Source organism: Ostrea edulis, chromosome 2 (genome assembly GCF_947568905.1).
Source record: "Ostrea edulis chromosome 2, xbOstEdul1.1, whole genome shotgun sequence".
Lineage (NCBI taxonomy): Eukaryota > Metazoa > Mollusca > Bivalvia > Ostreida > Ostreidae > Ostrea > Ostrea edulis.
This window is the reverse complement of record NC_079165.1, coordinates 20,083,306-20,101,658: the sequence shown is the minus strand read 5'-3', so window position 1 is coordinate 20,101,658 and position 18,353 is coordinate 20,083,306. Positions and strand designations below refer to the sequence as shown.

Below are 18,353 nucleotides of genomic sequence, written 5' to 3'. Positions count from 1 at the left end.
AAAGATTTGTAAATAATGTAAAAATAAATGTGGCTCCATAAGAAGATTTTGTGTTAAATATGTGTTTAGAAATATTAAAACATTTACAAATAGTTTTACCAAATTCTATAACAATTGTTTTGGTATCCTGCGTCCTTAAAGCAGTAGTATTTGTAAATATTTCTATGAAAATATGGGATCTTTGTTTTTCATCAATAAAAAAAACCCATAAATCAAAAATGATTAATTCCAACACATGCAAATTAAATTACTGTAAGCAGTTGGACTCGCTGCACTACAGGGTAATGATATAGTCAATGCTTATAAAGAATGAGGCTGACACGCTGCCCATTGAATGTTGTATAACTTTATTGACGTGTTGATGATAACAGAACTACAAATATTTATATACATTCCATACAACGATAAAAACAAGATCATCCAGCTGTAAACAAACTGTCTATTCTATACAACCTAACATATATATGTTACATGTGACAATAGATAAAAGGGAGAATGTTGTCATGTAACAATAGATAAAACGGACAATGTTGTCATCATGTAGATGCGATGTGAATGATGTAAACAGTATCGTGTGTACGATGTTGACATACTGTCAAACAGTATCGTGGGTACGATGTTGACACACTGTCAAACAGTATAGTAGGTACGATGTTGACACACTGTCAAACAGTATCGTGGACGCGATGTTGACACACTTTCAAACAGTATCGTGGGTACGATGTTGACACACTGTTGATGTGAATGATGTAAACAGTATCATGGGTACGATGTTGACACACTGTTGATTTGATATCGTTTAACATTGCGAAGTCCACGTTGTAAACAAGATAAGAGTAAAATGTTGATGAGACAATACATGTGTTAAATACATATCGATGTCGACGATATAAAAAAAACAAGAGGCCCATGGGCCACATCGCTCACCTGAGTCACCTTGGTCCATATCAGAAGACTTTCCATATATATTTGCATGTAAAACCGCAGTCCCTATTATGGCCCCAACCTACCCCTGGAGGCCATAGTTTTTGCAAACTTGAATCTACACTATGTCAGAAAGCTTTCATGTAAATGTGAACTTCTTTGGCCCAATGGTTCTTGAGAAGAAGAATTTTAAAGATTTTTCCTATATATTTGTATGTAAAACTTTGATTCCCCTATTGTGGCCCCATCCTACCCCCAGGGGCCATGATTTGAACAAACTTGAATATGCACTATGTCAGAAAGCTTTCATGTAAATATCAGCTTTTCTGGGTCAGTGGTTCTTGAGAAGAAGATTTTTGAAGATTTTCCCTATATATTTGTATGTAAAACTTTGATCCCCTATTGTGGCCCCATCCGACCCCCGGGGGCCAGGATTTTAACAAACTTGAATCTGCATTGTCAGAAAGCCTTCATGTAAATATCAGCTTTTTTGGCTCAGTGGTTCTTGAGAAGAAGATTTTTAAAGATTTTCTCTATATATTTGTATGTAAAACTTTGATCCCCTATTGTGGCCCCATCCGACCCCCAGGGGCCATCGTTTTAACAAACTTGAATCTGCACTATATCAGGAAGCTTTCATGTAAATATCAGCTTTTCTGGCTCAGTGGTTCTTGAGAAGAAGATTTTTAAAGATTTTTTCTATTATATTTTTGTATATAAAACTTTGATCCCCTATTGTGGCTCCATCCGACCCCCGGGGGCCAGGATTTTAACAATTTAGAATCTGCACTATATCAGGAAGCTTTCATATAGATCTCAGCTTTTCTGGCTCAGTGGTTCTTGAGAAGAAGATTTTTAAAGATTTTTCCTATATATTTGTATGTAAAACTTTGATCCCCTATTGTGGCCCCATCCGACCACTGGGGGCCAGGATTTTAACAATTTAGAATCTGCACTACCTAACAAAGCTTATCTATAAATTTCATCTTTTCTGGCCTCGTGGTTCTTGAGAAGAAGATTTTTTAATGACCCTACTCTATTTTTACCTTTTCTTGATTATCTCCCCTTGGAAGGTGGCCTGGCCCTTTATTTTAACAATTTAGAATTCCCTTTACTTAAGGATGCTGTGAGCCAACTTTGGTTGAAATTGGCCCAGTGGTTTTTGAAAAGAAGTAAAAAATGTTAAAAGTTTACAGACGGACGGACAGACGGACGGACGGACGCCGGAATACGGGTGATCAGAAAAGCTCACTTGAGCTTTTAGCTCAGGTGAGCTAAAAACACAACAAAACACAAAATAAAACCAAAAGAACAAAAACCAACAATAAAAACATTAATAACAAAAAAATCGTGGATTGGGCATACCTCTTTACTATGGCCTTCGTTAAGATTTATAGCTCATCTAAACAAACATGCAGCGCACAATTAATACCAGTATAGGTACGCAATGCTTAGTCCACTAATACACAATGCTTAATGATTGAGAATAATAGCGCTAATGTCATCGGACTCTATTTATTCACAATCTCAAATAAATGGGGGGAAAGATAATTTGCTTGTAGAATAATATTTACAATCAAACGTTTGGTAAGGAAAACATACTAAAATAATTAAATTATAAACACGAGATGGACACAATTAAGTATAAACATGAGATGGACGCATTTAAGTGTTTTCAAGGGGGAAAATCAAGGAAGCATTGTATAAAAGAGTAATCTTCACCAAGTTATATTATGGCCCTATAACATATGTTGCTATTAAATTCATTTCTTAGAATTTGATGCACTACTTGATAAACACGCCTTTGATTATTCATTGCGAGAGGGGATATTGTAAACGGGACCGTTCCCGTGTGTGGGTGAGCGTGTGTGGGAGTGTATGTAGATACTCTACAGACACATATTTTGCTCAGTTAGTTTGATACTTCACAGGTAGATTTGTCATCTAGAGAGAAAAAGCCCTGTTGATTTTGGGGTCAGAAGGTTAAAGGTAAAGGTCAATACGGAACTTCATAGAGAAAGCTTGTAAATACTCTTCATGTCACAATTTTTGCTAAATTCATTCCATATACTTCAAATGTAGCTTTGTTATCAAGAGAGAAAGACACTAGTGATTTTGTGATCCAAAGGTCAAGATCAGTCACTACGGGACTTCATAGAAAAAGTATTTAGACATTCATAGGGGGCTCTTGGTTTTAGTATAGATTTTAAACAAAAACTGCAAGCTCTCATATCATTACAGTGCTTTACGTAGCAAGTAAGGCGTTGAAGAATAAAGGATGTTGCTAAGCCAAATCAATAGATTAAAAGTTACAAACGAACTACAACGAAAACTGTAAACGTCACCTGAAATCTGACAAATAGTGTCCTACATCGTATTTTGTGCTTGTAACTTTCAGAGTGTTACAGAGTTTCAATAGCTTTTCTTTTGCTGAACTTCTGCTTTCAGCGCAAACTGCAATGTTGCAGAGTGGCTCTTCAGCATCAGAAGTTGCATGACTCAAATCATCTTCAATCAGAGTATAAATGACGTCGCTTTGATTCCTGAAGGCCTTCACCTTGTCCATAAATTCTTCGCCTCTAAAAACTTCGGTGTGTACGGATGGTACACACATCACGCCCATGATATGACAGGAGGGCTGTACCCTGGGAGGTACAGGCTTTATTCCATTTGCTATCATGAAAGCATACCTGACCATATCAACCCCATAACACCTTAAGATCCAGTGCCTGTTGTAAAAGCCTCCCATTCGAGCATTGATTTCGATGAGTTTTGGTCCAGTTGGTGTCATTTTCATTTCGACATTAAAGACGCCATTTTTCAATCCGATCTCCGTGCAGCATTGGTAAGCTGCCGTAATGAGCTGACCCAGCTTATCTGGACGGAGATATGAGGGCATGCATGCGGCAGTTTCCGTGAAAGATCCTGATCGAGTAGGGCCATTGTCGGACACGAAGGCTACAACGAGTTTTCGTTTGTAGATTACTAAATCTACATCATGCTCTGTCCCTTTGATATATTTCATGACCATCATGCTGTTACCGTGTCCGAGTCCAATTCCTGGATAATCAGATTCACAGGTAAGTTTGTCTCTAAGGTCGTTGAAATGTTGGATACATTCGGCAAGGTCACGACAGAGCGTCACCCCTACTGCACTAGACCCATACTCCAGCTTCAACATGCAAGGAAGATCTACTTCCGCAACAGCCGCTGGCAGATTGACAACGTCATTTACATGTACACATTTTTCTGTATACAAATACGTTCTAGGAAAATGAGGAATATCCCCCGTTCGACAGGACAAGGTTTGGTGTGTTTTGGATTTCTTCTTGGCAATCTTGGCACTTTCCACTCCAGCGCCTGTAAGACACATTCTGTCGTTGATCAGGGCAGCTAGAGGCCCGCAGTCTTCCCAGAAGGTACAGCACCCATCAATTCTAATGTGTTGCTGTTGAAGAATTTGTATTATTTTCTCAGCATGTTCCTCATCCTTACGGTGGTCTGAAAACTCGTACCTAATATATTGGCTGACGCTAGGAGCCAACTCTTCTGGAAATGTGTCAACAAGAACAATCTAAAAGAGAAAACAATGTTAGCTGCGTTTCAGAATGAAATCGAATCTGTACACAACAGTAAAATAGATGAAGCACAAAAACGAGAGAGAGAGAGAGAGAGAGAGAGAGAGAGAGACTCAAAATGAAAGTATCTAAACCTTTATTTTGTCCTTTTCTGCAGCCTCCAGTATAAATCTCTTGCTGTTTACGCCCAGGTTGAGGACTAGAATGGTTTTACCCTGCAACATGTACTTTTGAGATCTTTCAATCATCGTTTCCACCAGTGGTCCCACGGACTCTCCAGCCAGATACGGATTCAGATACTCGTAAAGCTGACAATTGATGGTGCAATCATGAGAGTTGACTTCTATTCCAAAGGGGACGTATTTTCCACCTCTTTTACTTAGGAAATAGTCAATTCCTGTTAACAGAGAAAACATACTTAAACAGATGCAGAATATCGTAGTTTAATTCTTGTTCACACGTACATGCAGGTACTATGGAATTCATGGTTAACCTATAATGTCTGTTTGTGCTTTGATGCCTCCTTTTTCGGCCACCGTTAGCGCATTTTCATGGTAGATTATGCTTCTGAGGAGATTTTGTGATCTTTTCTTAACAGTTTCGATTATCTCCTCACTTTCTTGTTCAAGGCCCCACTGAATCAAAGTAGTTTCTAATGACTGTGGTTCTGTGTTGTCACCATTGATTGGATAATTTTTTCTTCCTACTCCACAAATAAGGGTGGTTGTGACTGGTTTATTGTTTGGACCACGACACACATTGGCGCGAAGACGAAAGGAAAAGTCCTTCATTTCGTTATCTGAAGGTGAAGAATTCATATTTCAAAATTTTTAAAAAATAAATAACTACTATATTGCCATTTCAGTAACTGGCTCTGAGCCCTACCTTCTTCAGACGGGTCACAGAAGACTTCAACTAAAACACCGTCGCCAGGATCTAAAGTCTGCAGAACCTGAATAGCAGCGTCACAGATACTCTTGGAATCTATTCTGCTGTGATACGAAACGCCCATACTGCCATGCCATCTTATTCCGGATGGTTTGACTACAATCTAGTATGTATGGGAAGAAATACACTTCATTACTTTGTAAACAAAATTTATATAGAAAATTCATTTGAACGGCCGCAGTAACCTAGAAGTTAGCGCGCTCCCTTCCCAACCGGAAGTCTCGAATTCGATTCTTTATCCCGGCGCCGCGTCACACCATTAAGACATTTAACATAGGTAGTGACTGTTCCTTCGCCATGACCAATGGACGTGAAAGCCAGGGTTCTTTCGAATATAACCCTTAAAATCAGACGTTCCGTGTCATGGTAGGGATTGATACGATAAGGAACTCTCACTGCTACTAATTGTGCACATAAGTTAAAATCTATTAATGCCACGTCTACACCTACAGCTGATGACGTCTCTACAGCACGGAAAACTTTCGAATGGGACGATAAACAACATACAAACAAATGACGGGAATTGTCATTCACATTTTGAAAGAAAAGAATGTGTTGAATTACTTCTTTACACCTTTACATCAAAATTTAATGATTTGATTTACTTTAGTGCGTTTGTTGAAATTTGATAGTTTCAGTATCAAGAAAATCATTTTTACCCGATCTACACTTTCGTCAAGGCTGTTTATGTATGACCGAATTTCCTCCTGCACAATATTGTCTATTCCCTCCTTGGACACGAACTTAATTATCTTAATTTTGGCATCATTTGGTACGTTGTACTGGTATGGAATTTTATAGCCAAAGGCCAGAGTTTCTGGGTAAGCGACACCTGCTTCAGCCATTAGGACCCGCGTCCACAACTTGTCATCAGTTCGCTTCACGAGCTTTTGCGAGCTGGACATCGGACAGTCAAGGTTGACCTCTAACCCCTCTCCATCCCCAGTCTGACCATCCGTAATAGCACGTGTGAAGAAGTTCACGAAGTATGTAACTCGTCTGGGTGGATCAAACACGTCAATGAACGATCTCCCTCCTGTATCAAATGTTATGGCTTTGTGAACATACAGAGTATTCAACGTTGGGTCGTGGTCACTTGGAGATACTGTTATCCATGACTTTGACATCACAAGAAGCATATCCCCGGGACATCTCCGACCTCCGTCCAGCAAGATGGCCATACATTCCACAGGGGACGATAAAATGACAATGGAAATCCCGGTATTGGGCGGCGACGTTCTGGGATTCATCGTTCTGTCTTCCGTTTCCGGGTAGTTTGTTTCGTACAGAGAATACTGTAGGGCGTCGTAATAGTTGTAAATGTGTTTATCGTTTTCTGGCGGCTCCTCAACAAAATCAGGTGGTGCAAGGTTAACATCTCGGTCCCACTCGCAGTAGGAACCAAGAGTTGTGGTGTACTTGTCCGCTGTTAGTTTCTTTTGAAAGGCCGTGGTCTGTCGGTTTTTCTGAAGATTGATTGAAATTTCTTTTAGTTTGATGCTTTAACCCCCCCCCCCTCCTCAAAAAAAAAAGGAAACACATGAATTGTGGCCTTCCTTTTTTGTACTATAATCAAGAAATGAATTATAGTTTCATGAATTGCAACGCTTTACACCATCATGAAGCGCGTTAGCACTGTATGAAAAGTATGCTGGCGTGAAGCATTGCTGTTCATACCCTTATACATGTATTTACATTTCCACTGTTTTTACTTTCGATATCTTTACCAATTGAAATGATAGCCATTTCCTCATGAATGTGCACGATGTGCGTATGAATCTTGATGAATATAGTACGATTACTTCACCGGCTGGGATGAGAGTGAAATGTAAATATACAAAATATTTTTTAAATGCTCGTACTACATTTATCAAGATTCATACGCCTTTTGCTCGTATTCTTTAGGTAAAGACATTGGAAATGTAAATATTACCTCTTGGAAATTGATTTTACAGCAAACGTAAAATGATGAATAGCACTATATAACTAGATGCTGTCATAAGACAAGAATATACGCGCAAGTATTTCCGTCGGACTTGTGTAATTAGGGAAGAAACCACAATAGTTACTCTATATCATATCATATACCATACATATCTTTGCTGCATATGTCAAGATGTATTGGTTATTCTGTTGGGCAGGTGCTCTGGTGTCATCCCAAACCCAATTTCATAATTGTTGAAATATATTCAAATTAATTGAGGTCATGACCCCTAAACCATCTATTTTTTCTGCACATATCAAGATGCATTGAGCATTCTGATGGGTAAGTGTCCCGGGATCATCCCAACCCCCAATCATCTTTTTATTGTTTAAATATTTTAAAATGGTTGTGATTCCAACCCATAAAGTAAATGTATTCTTGTTGCACATGACACAATACACTGAGCACCAGGATTTTGTTCGTCGTTTTCCTACCGATTTGTCTCTCGAGGTGAAAAAGAAATTCCGAAAACTTATTGCACATCTAAAGGACACCACTAATCATCTTCCACAAGATGATTTGATTTCTGCGTAAAATGTAAGAAAGGTTCTGGGTTGCGTTCAAGATGGTAGTGGCTAGCCTAGCTGCTAGGCAAGATATCTAGATATATTGAACGCACTGTATGAATTAACGCTTGTTATCCCTACGTATGACTAGCCTAGCACAACGTTAAGATCGTAGCGCTACCGAGCCCTGCGTAGCCGCTATGATCTTGAACTCAACCCTGGGAACCAATGTTTTCTTGGTAAACAAAAAAACAAACAAACAAACAAACAAAAAACAAAAATACGTCAATTTTTGACCCTCATAAAAAATTCCGAAAACTTATCGCACATCTACAGGACACCACCAATCATCTTTCAGAGGATGTTTTGGCTACTGCGTAAATTGTAATAAGAGTTCTGGGAACCAGGAAGGTTAAAACAGTTTTTCGACCCCCATTTGGGCCCCAAGGTGAAAATGAAAATACAACTTTGTTGCACATCTAAAGAACACCACCAATCATATTCGAAAAAGTGATTTGACTATTGCGTAAAATGTATGAGGAGTTCTGGGAACCAGGTTTTATTACGGATAAAACATTCTTTTTTTTTTTACCCCCAAGGTAAAATTGAAAATTCCGAACCTGACTGCACATCTATAGGACACCACCTATCATATTCCAAAATATCAATTGGTTACTGCACAAAAGGGGATTTTGAGGAAGAAGAAAGTGTGACAGGCGGACGGACGGACAGGCGGACGGACGGGCGGGTGAACCGAGGAAACAACAACACACCCGAACTTTCTTTAGAAAGTGCGGTATAATGATACAGAACAATGAAGAATTAAAACATGAAAATTTTCTCAAGATAGTATTCTTATTTATACTTACCTTTGGTAAATTATTTTTTTCCATTCTTTTAGTTGCCCGGTCCTTAAATCCGCTGGGAGACAGACATCGAACTGATCTGTGAAATACTTTTAAAAGATGAAATTTTATGTAACACCTGCACATCAAAGTTCCTAACCTCCTACACATTTTAAAAGAAACCAGACAAATTTACTACGGTTTAAGACCATCAAATTGATAGCTATTTCAAAAATAAATTGATGAATCATTATAATATTTTCTATAATAGCAATCAAATCCTACACACAATTCTAGATGAAAATAAGGATGTACTTGTACTTTTAAAAAGAAACATTCATAAAAAATAAAAATCTGTCACGTTTCAGTAGAGCGTGTATGCTGTATTACCCATGTTTACACCGTGTTAATAAAATAATGATTTAGCCATAAATCCAAATATAAAAGTTAGATATTCTAATCTCCCCGTTGCTAATAAGTTTTAGTGCTTCTTTACTATTGTTAAGCATTCAACATTTGCCGTCTACTTTTAAATATTTGCCTAGTATTTTGAAAAGTTGTATACAGGTATTTCGATGAAGTTAGTTAAGGAATAAAGGGTTTGGGGTTTTTTTTAAGGGAGTATATAAGCAATGGAAAGTCGGGGTGATTTGTGTAAAATGGAAGAACAAATCCATGCCTCTACTATCTTTTTCATTGATGATCCATACACACGGTCATTATGAGGTTCATTCAAGTTTTAGTATTTACATGTACATCTAAACAAGATTTTCTCACTAAAAACTTGAAAAATCTGGAATGCGTTGTGCAACAATGAAATTCAGAAAACGGAAACAGCAGCTACAACATTATGGCAATCTAACGAATAACATTCAAGAAAGCAACCATGACTATTGCATATAGCGGGTATCACAGCTTGTTCATTGTTTTAGATATATAAAGTTTATAATTTCACATCCATTGGGCAGATAGCAGCAGCTGATGCTAACGCGGGTTACTTATCTACACACCAGATCCGTAATTAACACAATGGAGGTACAAACAACAAAAACAACACAAATTCAATGCTTGAATAGGTTAGACATGCATTGCAATCAAAGGTGTGGGGTTTTTTGGGGGGTGTGTGTGTGTTTTTGTTTTATTTATCTATCTATTTATTTATTCATTTTTTGCATTGACGTTTCCGTTGTATACGCCCAGTCCATCAGCAACCAAGACTTTGAAATGCCTACTCAATATATATGAAGATGAAATAGGAATAAGAATCTATCTACATAGTGTAGGTGCGAATCTAAGCTTCTATATACAGCTCCGATTTCTTGGATTGTGAAACTTTCCCTATTCCCATGCATGTACATTATGAATAAAAAATATCCAACTTTTCTCACTCACGTAGCATTCCATTAGATATAGTTATTTTTCTTTTTGCTGTTTTCTCATCATTCATGACTCCTTGGAACACTGATAAATAGTTTAGGAAATGGACACATGAAAAGCGCTTCGATAGATTTAAGACCATGCTGACTGAAGACGTAGTGTAGAATATTTTTGCTAATGATATACATTCTTTCTAATCGCTCACATTTTCCTCCTGTTGAAATTATTTTGGTACACCAGTCTGTCAATTGATTCATCGTATCTTGTTTGACATCTCTCTTTCTTGAGAATTTTTCACTCATATGGAGACGTTACCAAGACCGGTGAAGGAGCTTTGCTCGGCCACACCTACTTTGTCACGGGACATCCGTTTTTAAGGTCATCTCCGAGGACCTGTGACTTTCACACCTGATGCCGAGTGTTTGGCAATGAAACTGTCACTACCTGTTTAAACGACTTAGGTCTGTCGCGGCCGGGATTCGAACCCCGGCCTTCCGCATGCGGGGCAAACGCTCTAACCTCTAGGTCACCGCGGGGCTCATCCTGTCAATAACTTTAATTCATGTAAAGCTGTCTTTTGCAAATTGATTGAAGAAACAAAGTTAACATTCTATTTCATGGTGGACATGGGACGGAAAACTACACCAGTGTGCGCATTAATGAAATGTTTTCCGTCCTATTTTTCCTTTGATATTAAAATATTAACTTCTTTTCATATCATTTGGTTAGCGTTTGAAAACAAAAAGAAAACTAAAATCAATTTTAATATTTGTCTGTAATTGACACGAACAACATTTGAAGCGCTGTGCGTAGGAATACATAACCAAAAATGGCTACGCAGTAAACGAAGTCGTCAGTTTCTGTGAAATGAATGGATCTGTTGCAAAATCGAAAATACATTTGTTTATTACAGAGTTGGAAAAGAAGGAAGAGGTCAGGGATGGTGACTTGAATTATGCTGCAGGCTCTAATAAGAGGAAACATTCCGGACTAGTTGCGTAGGGAAACTGTGAAATTTGTTTCGACCTGAGGCCGAGGTAGCATATGCTTTGAGTCTTGAGTGAACTCAATTGATGCTGAAGACGGATCATGCCTATTCTTAGAAGTTTATTTGGTAGGAAACGTCGAGTAAAGGCTTGCAAAAACTTTGTATTAATAATAAGATTTATCTTTCCATGACATATAATGTGATAGAAAATTCAAAGCTCTGCTAGATATGCTTTCTAAGAGAAAAACGTTCATAAAGATAAGCCTTTCAACTTATGATTAAAATTGAGAATTTGCATCAATTTAGAAATTCAAAAATTTGACTTTAAGTAGATCTAGTATCCAGAAAAGTTGTTATCACACAGACTAGTATTCCATAATCTTGAATTATCTACTTCTGACATTTTTTTGTTTGTGCTGATGAGTGGGTTGCAGACGAATTTTCATTACACCTTAACGCGCGTAATTTAATTTGTTTCTCGTCTTATCAGCACAGCAGATGTAAAACAATAAACATTAATGCTTGAATAAAGAAAATGAATCATTTTATAAACATGCAATCCAAAACTGAGTGAAAATTAAACTACACACCTGTACTCTATTTCTTATTTTTAGAACGAAAGAAAGAAAGAGACACATTTCTATATTATGTTGTCGAAAAGCTGAAAGCAATCTAGAGCTCTAAATTCTATATCAGTTTGACAATGAAAATAATTTATGTGAATATCTAATTTTAAAACATTCATGACCAAAGCCATGTTTTAACTGCATTTTCCACGAATTTATGCCTACAATATCATAAACCTGTGGCCACAAACTTTGATTTACCATATAGATAATTGACCTTAATGAATTTCAGGTAAATTATGCCGAAATGTAACAGAATGTCGGTCTATAGTGCACAACGTTACCAGTAGAGGCACACATAAAATAAACACACAGAATGATACATTTCTCCTGTTACATTCCAGAATACATACACTATTATATCAATCCTTTATGTTTTATTTATGAGCAAGTTTTACACTTTTATTGAAAAATGTGGTATTGTTAACACATATAATGAACGGCTACGTGCAGATTTAACAGCCTACACCTCAGCAATAACTCCAACAATCACAGAGCGACGCATTTGTTGTGTTCTCAGGAGGATAAAAAAAAAAAGAATAAAATTTCACACGATCCTTGAAAGTACGAGGTAACTAACTAGCTCAATAAATAAAATTCTATCCAAAAGAATTTATTTTGAAGACAGTTTTATCAGTGAAAGGTGAAGCAGAATACAAACGATAATTCGTCCTGATATTACAATTTGGGAACATATACAGAAAATTGAGTGTTTTTAGAGATTTTGAAAAGAAAGAAGAACAAGGCACTAAGAGGCTGAAAACGTTCCTACAGTGTCGACTCGCTCAGAGGGTTACTGTTGTTCCCTCAAAGGAGCCGAAAGTATTGCTCAAAGGGTATTGCTGTTCACTCAAGGGAACTGAAAAAGTCGCAGCTATTCACTCAAAAGGGCTGACATCGTTACATGTACTACTATTGGCCAATCAAAGGGGCTAAAAATGTCATGCTGTTCCCTGAACGCGTAACGTAACTACTGTTCATTCAAAAGAGCTGAAATTGTAACTGAAAAGTGTTGACCCAAAGATCTCAAAATACTGCTGTCCACTCAAAGGGGCTGAAGTTGACTCTAACGTCTCAAAATACTGCTGTCCACTTAAAGGGGCTGAAATTGTAACTGAAGCTATTTTTGGCAAAATTATGTCCAAAATAGAGACTTCAGTCTGCAGAATTTCGAAAATCAGATATGGTTAGCACGAGATCGCCACCACACTTTGAAGTATAGGTTGATAGGTAAAAATAATGGCGGTGATATGGTGTGTACCTGTGATTTATAAAGTCATTTAGTCGAAGAAATGGCATATTACACAGATATTTGGAATTTTTTAAGTATCTTAATTGATACATAATCATAAGACACCAAGGTTTAACCTTGATCTTTAATTTCACCCGGTAGGAGGTCTCTATCTTCTATAGTACAAACATCAGGAGAACAGACCAAAACAAAATGTCTGATCTTCATGACATAAAAATGATACAGGTGTCATTTCCTATTTTCCGTTTATGGCACATTTGATAGAAATGTTTAGTACATCAGGTATGGATTCTGTTTTGATAATTATTGTCGAATGATATCAGAAACATGGAGTTAGGATTGATTGATTGATTGATCAGTTGATGTTTTCCGCCACACTGAACAATCTTTCAGTTATCTGGTGGCGCCCAGTTTTTTATTGGTGGAAGAGAGAACCCAGATACAATGTACCTGGGAAGAGACCGCCGACCTTCCGAAAGTAAACTGGGCTAGAGTTGAAGTTTCATCAATGAAGTCATACGAATGTTTTATCTATTTGCCCAAATGCATTCACCTGCTTTACATACATGTATTATTAGTGTACCTTAACTGGGGATAATTAATAAAAGGTCAGGGTAATTAATTACAAGTACCAGCATGTGTAATCCATTAATAAAAAGTTGCGGGGGGGGGTAATGCAGCTTACTCTCCTTTGTGCACGTTCGTGCGTGTGCGTGCGTGAAATGGTAGTGAACACATTTAATGTGTAGGTCAATGTAACCTACAATTGATGACTGTTTACAACCTCATTGATCACTGAAATTTACACTAGAGTTGGAAACCGTAAAAGTAAATCTTCTGTGAATATAAAATCTACCCATCTTCATATAGTATAGACTTAAATATCGTGAATTTAAAACCGTGAAAATGGATTTAGACAAGAAACCGTGAAAATAAGCAGGAGCGAATTCAAATTTGTAGACAGTAATATGGTGCTGTGGACACCCTATCAAGAGTACCGATCTACTTCTCAATCTCAAACATACTGCATAGTTACTAGGTCTAAACTGATTTTCTGGGTCGGACGGTTAATCATGTACGTCAAGGTCACGTATAGTAATTATGTAAAACTGTTGACGCCACGCATGTATATGTAGTACCGTGGCAGGTTCTACATGTAGTACCAAAATTGCATTTTGGATACAGTAAAACACACTGTGACTATCTAATATCTTAATTTTTTCTTTATTCAAAAGAAACAATGTCGTAATTAAGATGGAAACAATATACGGCAAATTTATCTGTCAGCCACCTATATAGAGGTTGTAAAGGTTCTAAGTCAAAGGTCAGGGCCATATTACGGTATAGCGGTTTTTTCCGCGGGGTGATAAATTTGGGTTACTTTAGCGGTTAGATAGCTTTCCACCAAAATTTCACTCGCCAAATATGCACCCAATTGCGACATCAGTATTTGCAAGAGAGATGAATATTCCGTCCGCCAAAATTTATTTCGCCAGATTATTAGCATACCTTTGAGCTAGCAAGTCACCAAATTTTAGACCCGCGGAAAAATCCAGCTATACGATAATCTAATGTTCTAGACTGGTACTCATTGATTGGTGGCGTGTTACGAGAGGATGCTCCGCTTGGTGGTGCTCTTTTTGAAAGCTGAAACTGCCTATAGAAGACTTGCTAGTCTCGTTCTAAATCAGATTAACAACGATAAAATAAGTACTCTTACCAGGCGAAATCAGGACCCTCATCTTCATAATATTGTTATGCATGATCGCTCTAAAATATGTACACAAATGTAAAAGGAGCACCGGGAAACCACACTAATGATCACTGTCCTTGTAATCACTCGGAAACCAAGTATTTGTTATGTGCATATACATGCATATGCATGCGTTTTCTCTATCTTTCTGTTAGATAAGATAAATTTCTCACCATCAATGGGGGTATCTTCCTGGTACGACAAACTAAATCTAATGATAAACATATTCAATTACAACTGTACATGTGTCTTAAAATCGGCTTAACGGGTGTCAATAATAATTACTTATTTTCCAGGTAGCACTCGCTATAAAACACTCGTCGGAAGTGCAGCCCATTAAATAAACTAATGTTTAGTGTATCAGCTGCTTTACTGTCTGTTTGTGTAAATTTATGATCACGAGAAGCTAAATTGATAAGATATTGGGGCCCCATAAATACACGCACAAATACACAGTTAGAAGTACATACATTATAATATATTTCTTTTATACATAGAATTACTTTTATTTTTAAAAGTCTTACACTATATACATGTATATATAAATACATAACCAGTTACAAATAAAATTTGATTTGTTTCTAAAAAAAAAAATTACGAAAATTAAGTGAAACGGTTAAATCTTAGCACAAATATTGAAGTTATTGCAGCACTTGGATACACGAATGTCATCTATCGGCTAGATGCAAGTGAAATATATCTCGTTTATAAGACATGAGGTATTTTTGTCGGAATCTTATAGAATTTTTTTTTAATAGCTTTTAAAGCAAAAAATCAGATCGTTAAGTTGTACATATTCTCTCTAAAATCTTTCAAATTCTTGAAATATTATATTGTTATAAAGTTATCCTAAAAGATCACTTCATAACTTTAAGAAACACCCAACCCCTTGAAAAAGAATACCATCCCAAAGGTCTGAATAGTTATTATCAGCCTTTAAGAAAGGCTTGCATTAATTGGGTTTTTTTTTTAATGCTTTGGAGACGAAGTTTTGTGCCGAGTTTGGTTGTTGCTGTTACGGATGAGAATTTAAGTCAACAGTTTACATCATAAAGTTTATATACGTGAAGAAGAAGAAACAGAGGAAATACCTGCTTACTCACGTATCGGATGTTGTGGTTCATGTAAGAAAAAAATTCGAACTTTGACTCCAGTAAGCTAGAAAAAAATTATTTCAAATATCTTTTTTCTTTTCTTTTGGTTACAAAGTCTGCAACATCAGATGCATGTTAAAACATTTGAATCAATAAATAAGTTTACTTACCACTCCGAGAAGGTCCGTCGTTGAAACATAAACGTTAGAAACGACTAGTCATTCTTATAACGAATCTCAGCGTCTTTAATCTTCCCTGTTAAAGTCGCTGTTATCCTGCCCCATCATCAGTTTCCCTTCTCTTCTGCGCACTTTTGACATTATTTCGAGAATCAAATCTACGGCATGACGTATAAACATAGATAAAAACGTTGGTGTTTTCATTCCGTTAGCGCTCGCCTTTGGAAAGCTGCAAAAATTTCTAGGAAGTACCTGCTCACTCAGAAGAAACAGAGGAAATACCTGCTCACTCAAGTGTCGGATGTTGTGATTCATGTAAGAAAAAAAATTGACCTCATGCATTGAAATGTCTGTCAAAATATTCATATACAGCAATTTTAAAGTCTTTGTTTACTTAATTCTGTATTGTGTATTATTAATCTTATCCGTTGAAGACAAACTTGCACCGTATGAATGCGAAGGGTTCCTCTCTTTCGTGCAAGCAAATCCATCAATATTTCGTACAAACAGATTGGCAAATTGATATCCCGAATTTTCATTCATGTATACCAGGGTATGGGAGAACCATAGTTTAACGCTAACGAATGCGAGAACTTTAATGTAGTAATGACCTCGAATCTAAATTCGTGTCTGAAACCGAAACTATTCGAGATTAGCTGTACATATATCAATGCACAAAGTGTGTTTGTATAGTTTTAAGAACTCTTAGGTTACGCCTCACCTGAATTATTGTAGTAAAAATTCAGTATGACCGGTTCACATGGGTTTAACTTAACCTGCAATGTTTAAACCACATTATATAAGTGAAACCACTTAAACCCGAAGTGTGTTTCTTCTGGAAATGGGTTAAATTGCTCATATAAATTATCTTATAAAATCTTAAGAATCTCGTCAAACCTACAGTAATACAAGTTAATAATTAGGTTTGACATATATATATATATATATATATATATATATATATATATAATTGATATTTATAATTGATATTTACAATTGATGATATTTGTTACCGTTGCAGTCCTCAAATTGATTAATTTTAATGACATATTGACATAAAGTACACTTTTTAAGCACCACACGCCTCGCATAAATATATTTATCATAACAGCAATAATTCAATCCAGTTTAATGGTTCCTGGAGAAAATGGAGAATACAGAGTAAAAATTTAACATTTTGAAGATGGACATAAAGTTCATTGAAGCATTTATTTTCTATAATTACCATGTTACCCCGGTATCTGATAAAGGAGATGGGAAAAGTTTAAAATGAATCGGTACCCACCACTAGCGTACAGTGTCTCGTTAGACTCGTAAGCTTAGGACCTTTGGTGTGGCCCACATGAAGCTATTTAACGCATTTACGTTGCACGACGATACAAGTTGTTGCCTTTCAAAAGATGTTACACGACCTTGCTGAATGCAGATACTTAGAATTACAATATATTCTTTGGCAAATTGAACTCTTAAGTGAAAAATGAAAATCTCTGCAAACCTACAAGCCAATGCTGTACCGACTGGAATCTAAGCTGCACTGTGGATAGTAATGTTTGCATCCCTGTATTTCATAAGAGTTCCCTCTACACACCTGTATAAAACTTTCAGTTCTATTTTGGTCTAACTGATGGCCCGTGGCCCCATTCAGACCTCGTGAATAGCCACTAGCCCAAAGGCAATCATATTACTTGGGTTCGAATTTACTATTAAGAGTAAAGGTTTAGAACTCTAAATATAGGGTACCCAAGTTAGCCGATGTAAAAACAATAACCCAAATGACTTACAATTCTACTTTGTATTCTAATATATTCATACATAATCAATATACATTACTACCAATGTTGAACCCGAAATTCCGTATATTTCCCAAGATATGCAGAACTGAATTCGGAAAAATGCCGATTATTTTTTGGTCGACTTTTAGCTGGGTCCCGACACCATACGACTAAATGGTATGTTTGAGCATTGCAACAAGCTATTACATAGAATGTGCAGCATAAGATATCATTTCTTACCCCAATTCATAAAATGAAGTCCGTAAAAGCGCCAATTGATTGAAAATTGTAAAACCGTCTGCACTTTCACTTAAAACAGCCATTTTAACCGGTGCTACCAACTTCCCAGTTTAACTTCATAATCATAAATCGTCAAACACCTGTGATAATGTGATTTAGATAAAAATAGACATAATAAGACATTTGTATATCTATAAAGACTTGTTATTAGCATAATATACGTACTATGATGAATTAATATTGATGAAGATAAGTATTTGAGTCTTTAAATCGTTATGGGTCCATTC

The 18,353-nt window shown here is 36.7% G+C and overlaps 1 protein-coding gene across 10 annotated transcripts; it reads right to left on the bottom strand.

Moving 5' to 3' along the window:
* Positions 1 to 330: 330 nt before the first annotated feature.
* LOC125667619 (carnosine synthase 1-like) lies at positions 331 to 16,657 on the bottom strand. 10 transcript variants are annotated; one of them, XM_056156331.1, is made up of 9 exons: positions 16,046 to 16,657; positions 15,873 to 15,939; positions 14,955 to 14,992; positions 8,810 to 8,895; positions 6,110 to 6,916; positions 5,388 to 5,553; positions 4,996 to 5,301; positions 4,637 to 4,899; positions 331 to 4,498 (listed from the first exon to the last, which is right to left on the bottom strand). In XM_056156331.1, exons 4-9 carry the CDS (start codon positions 8,831 to 8,833, stop codon positions 3,266 to 3,268), a joined length of 2,799 nt encoding a protein of 932 aa, XP_056012306.1. In that variant the 5' UTR covers positions 8,834 to 8,895; positions 14,955 to 14,992; positions 15,873 to 15,939; positions 16,046 to 16,657; the 3' UTR covers positions 331 to 3,265. The 10 variants fall into 10 exon arrangements, with proteins under 10 accessions (XP_056012306.1, XP_056012314.1, XP_056012309.1 ...); XM_056156339.1 differs by having other exon boundaries at positions 8,810 to 8,885; XM_056156334.1 differs by having other exon boundaries at positions 15,881 to 15,939.
* Positions 16,658 to 18,353: the final 1,696 nt, after the last annotated feature.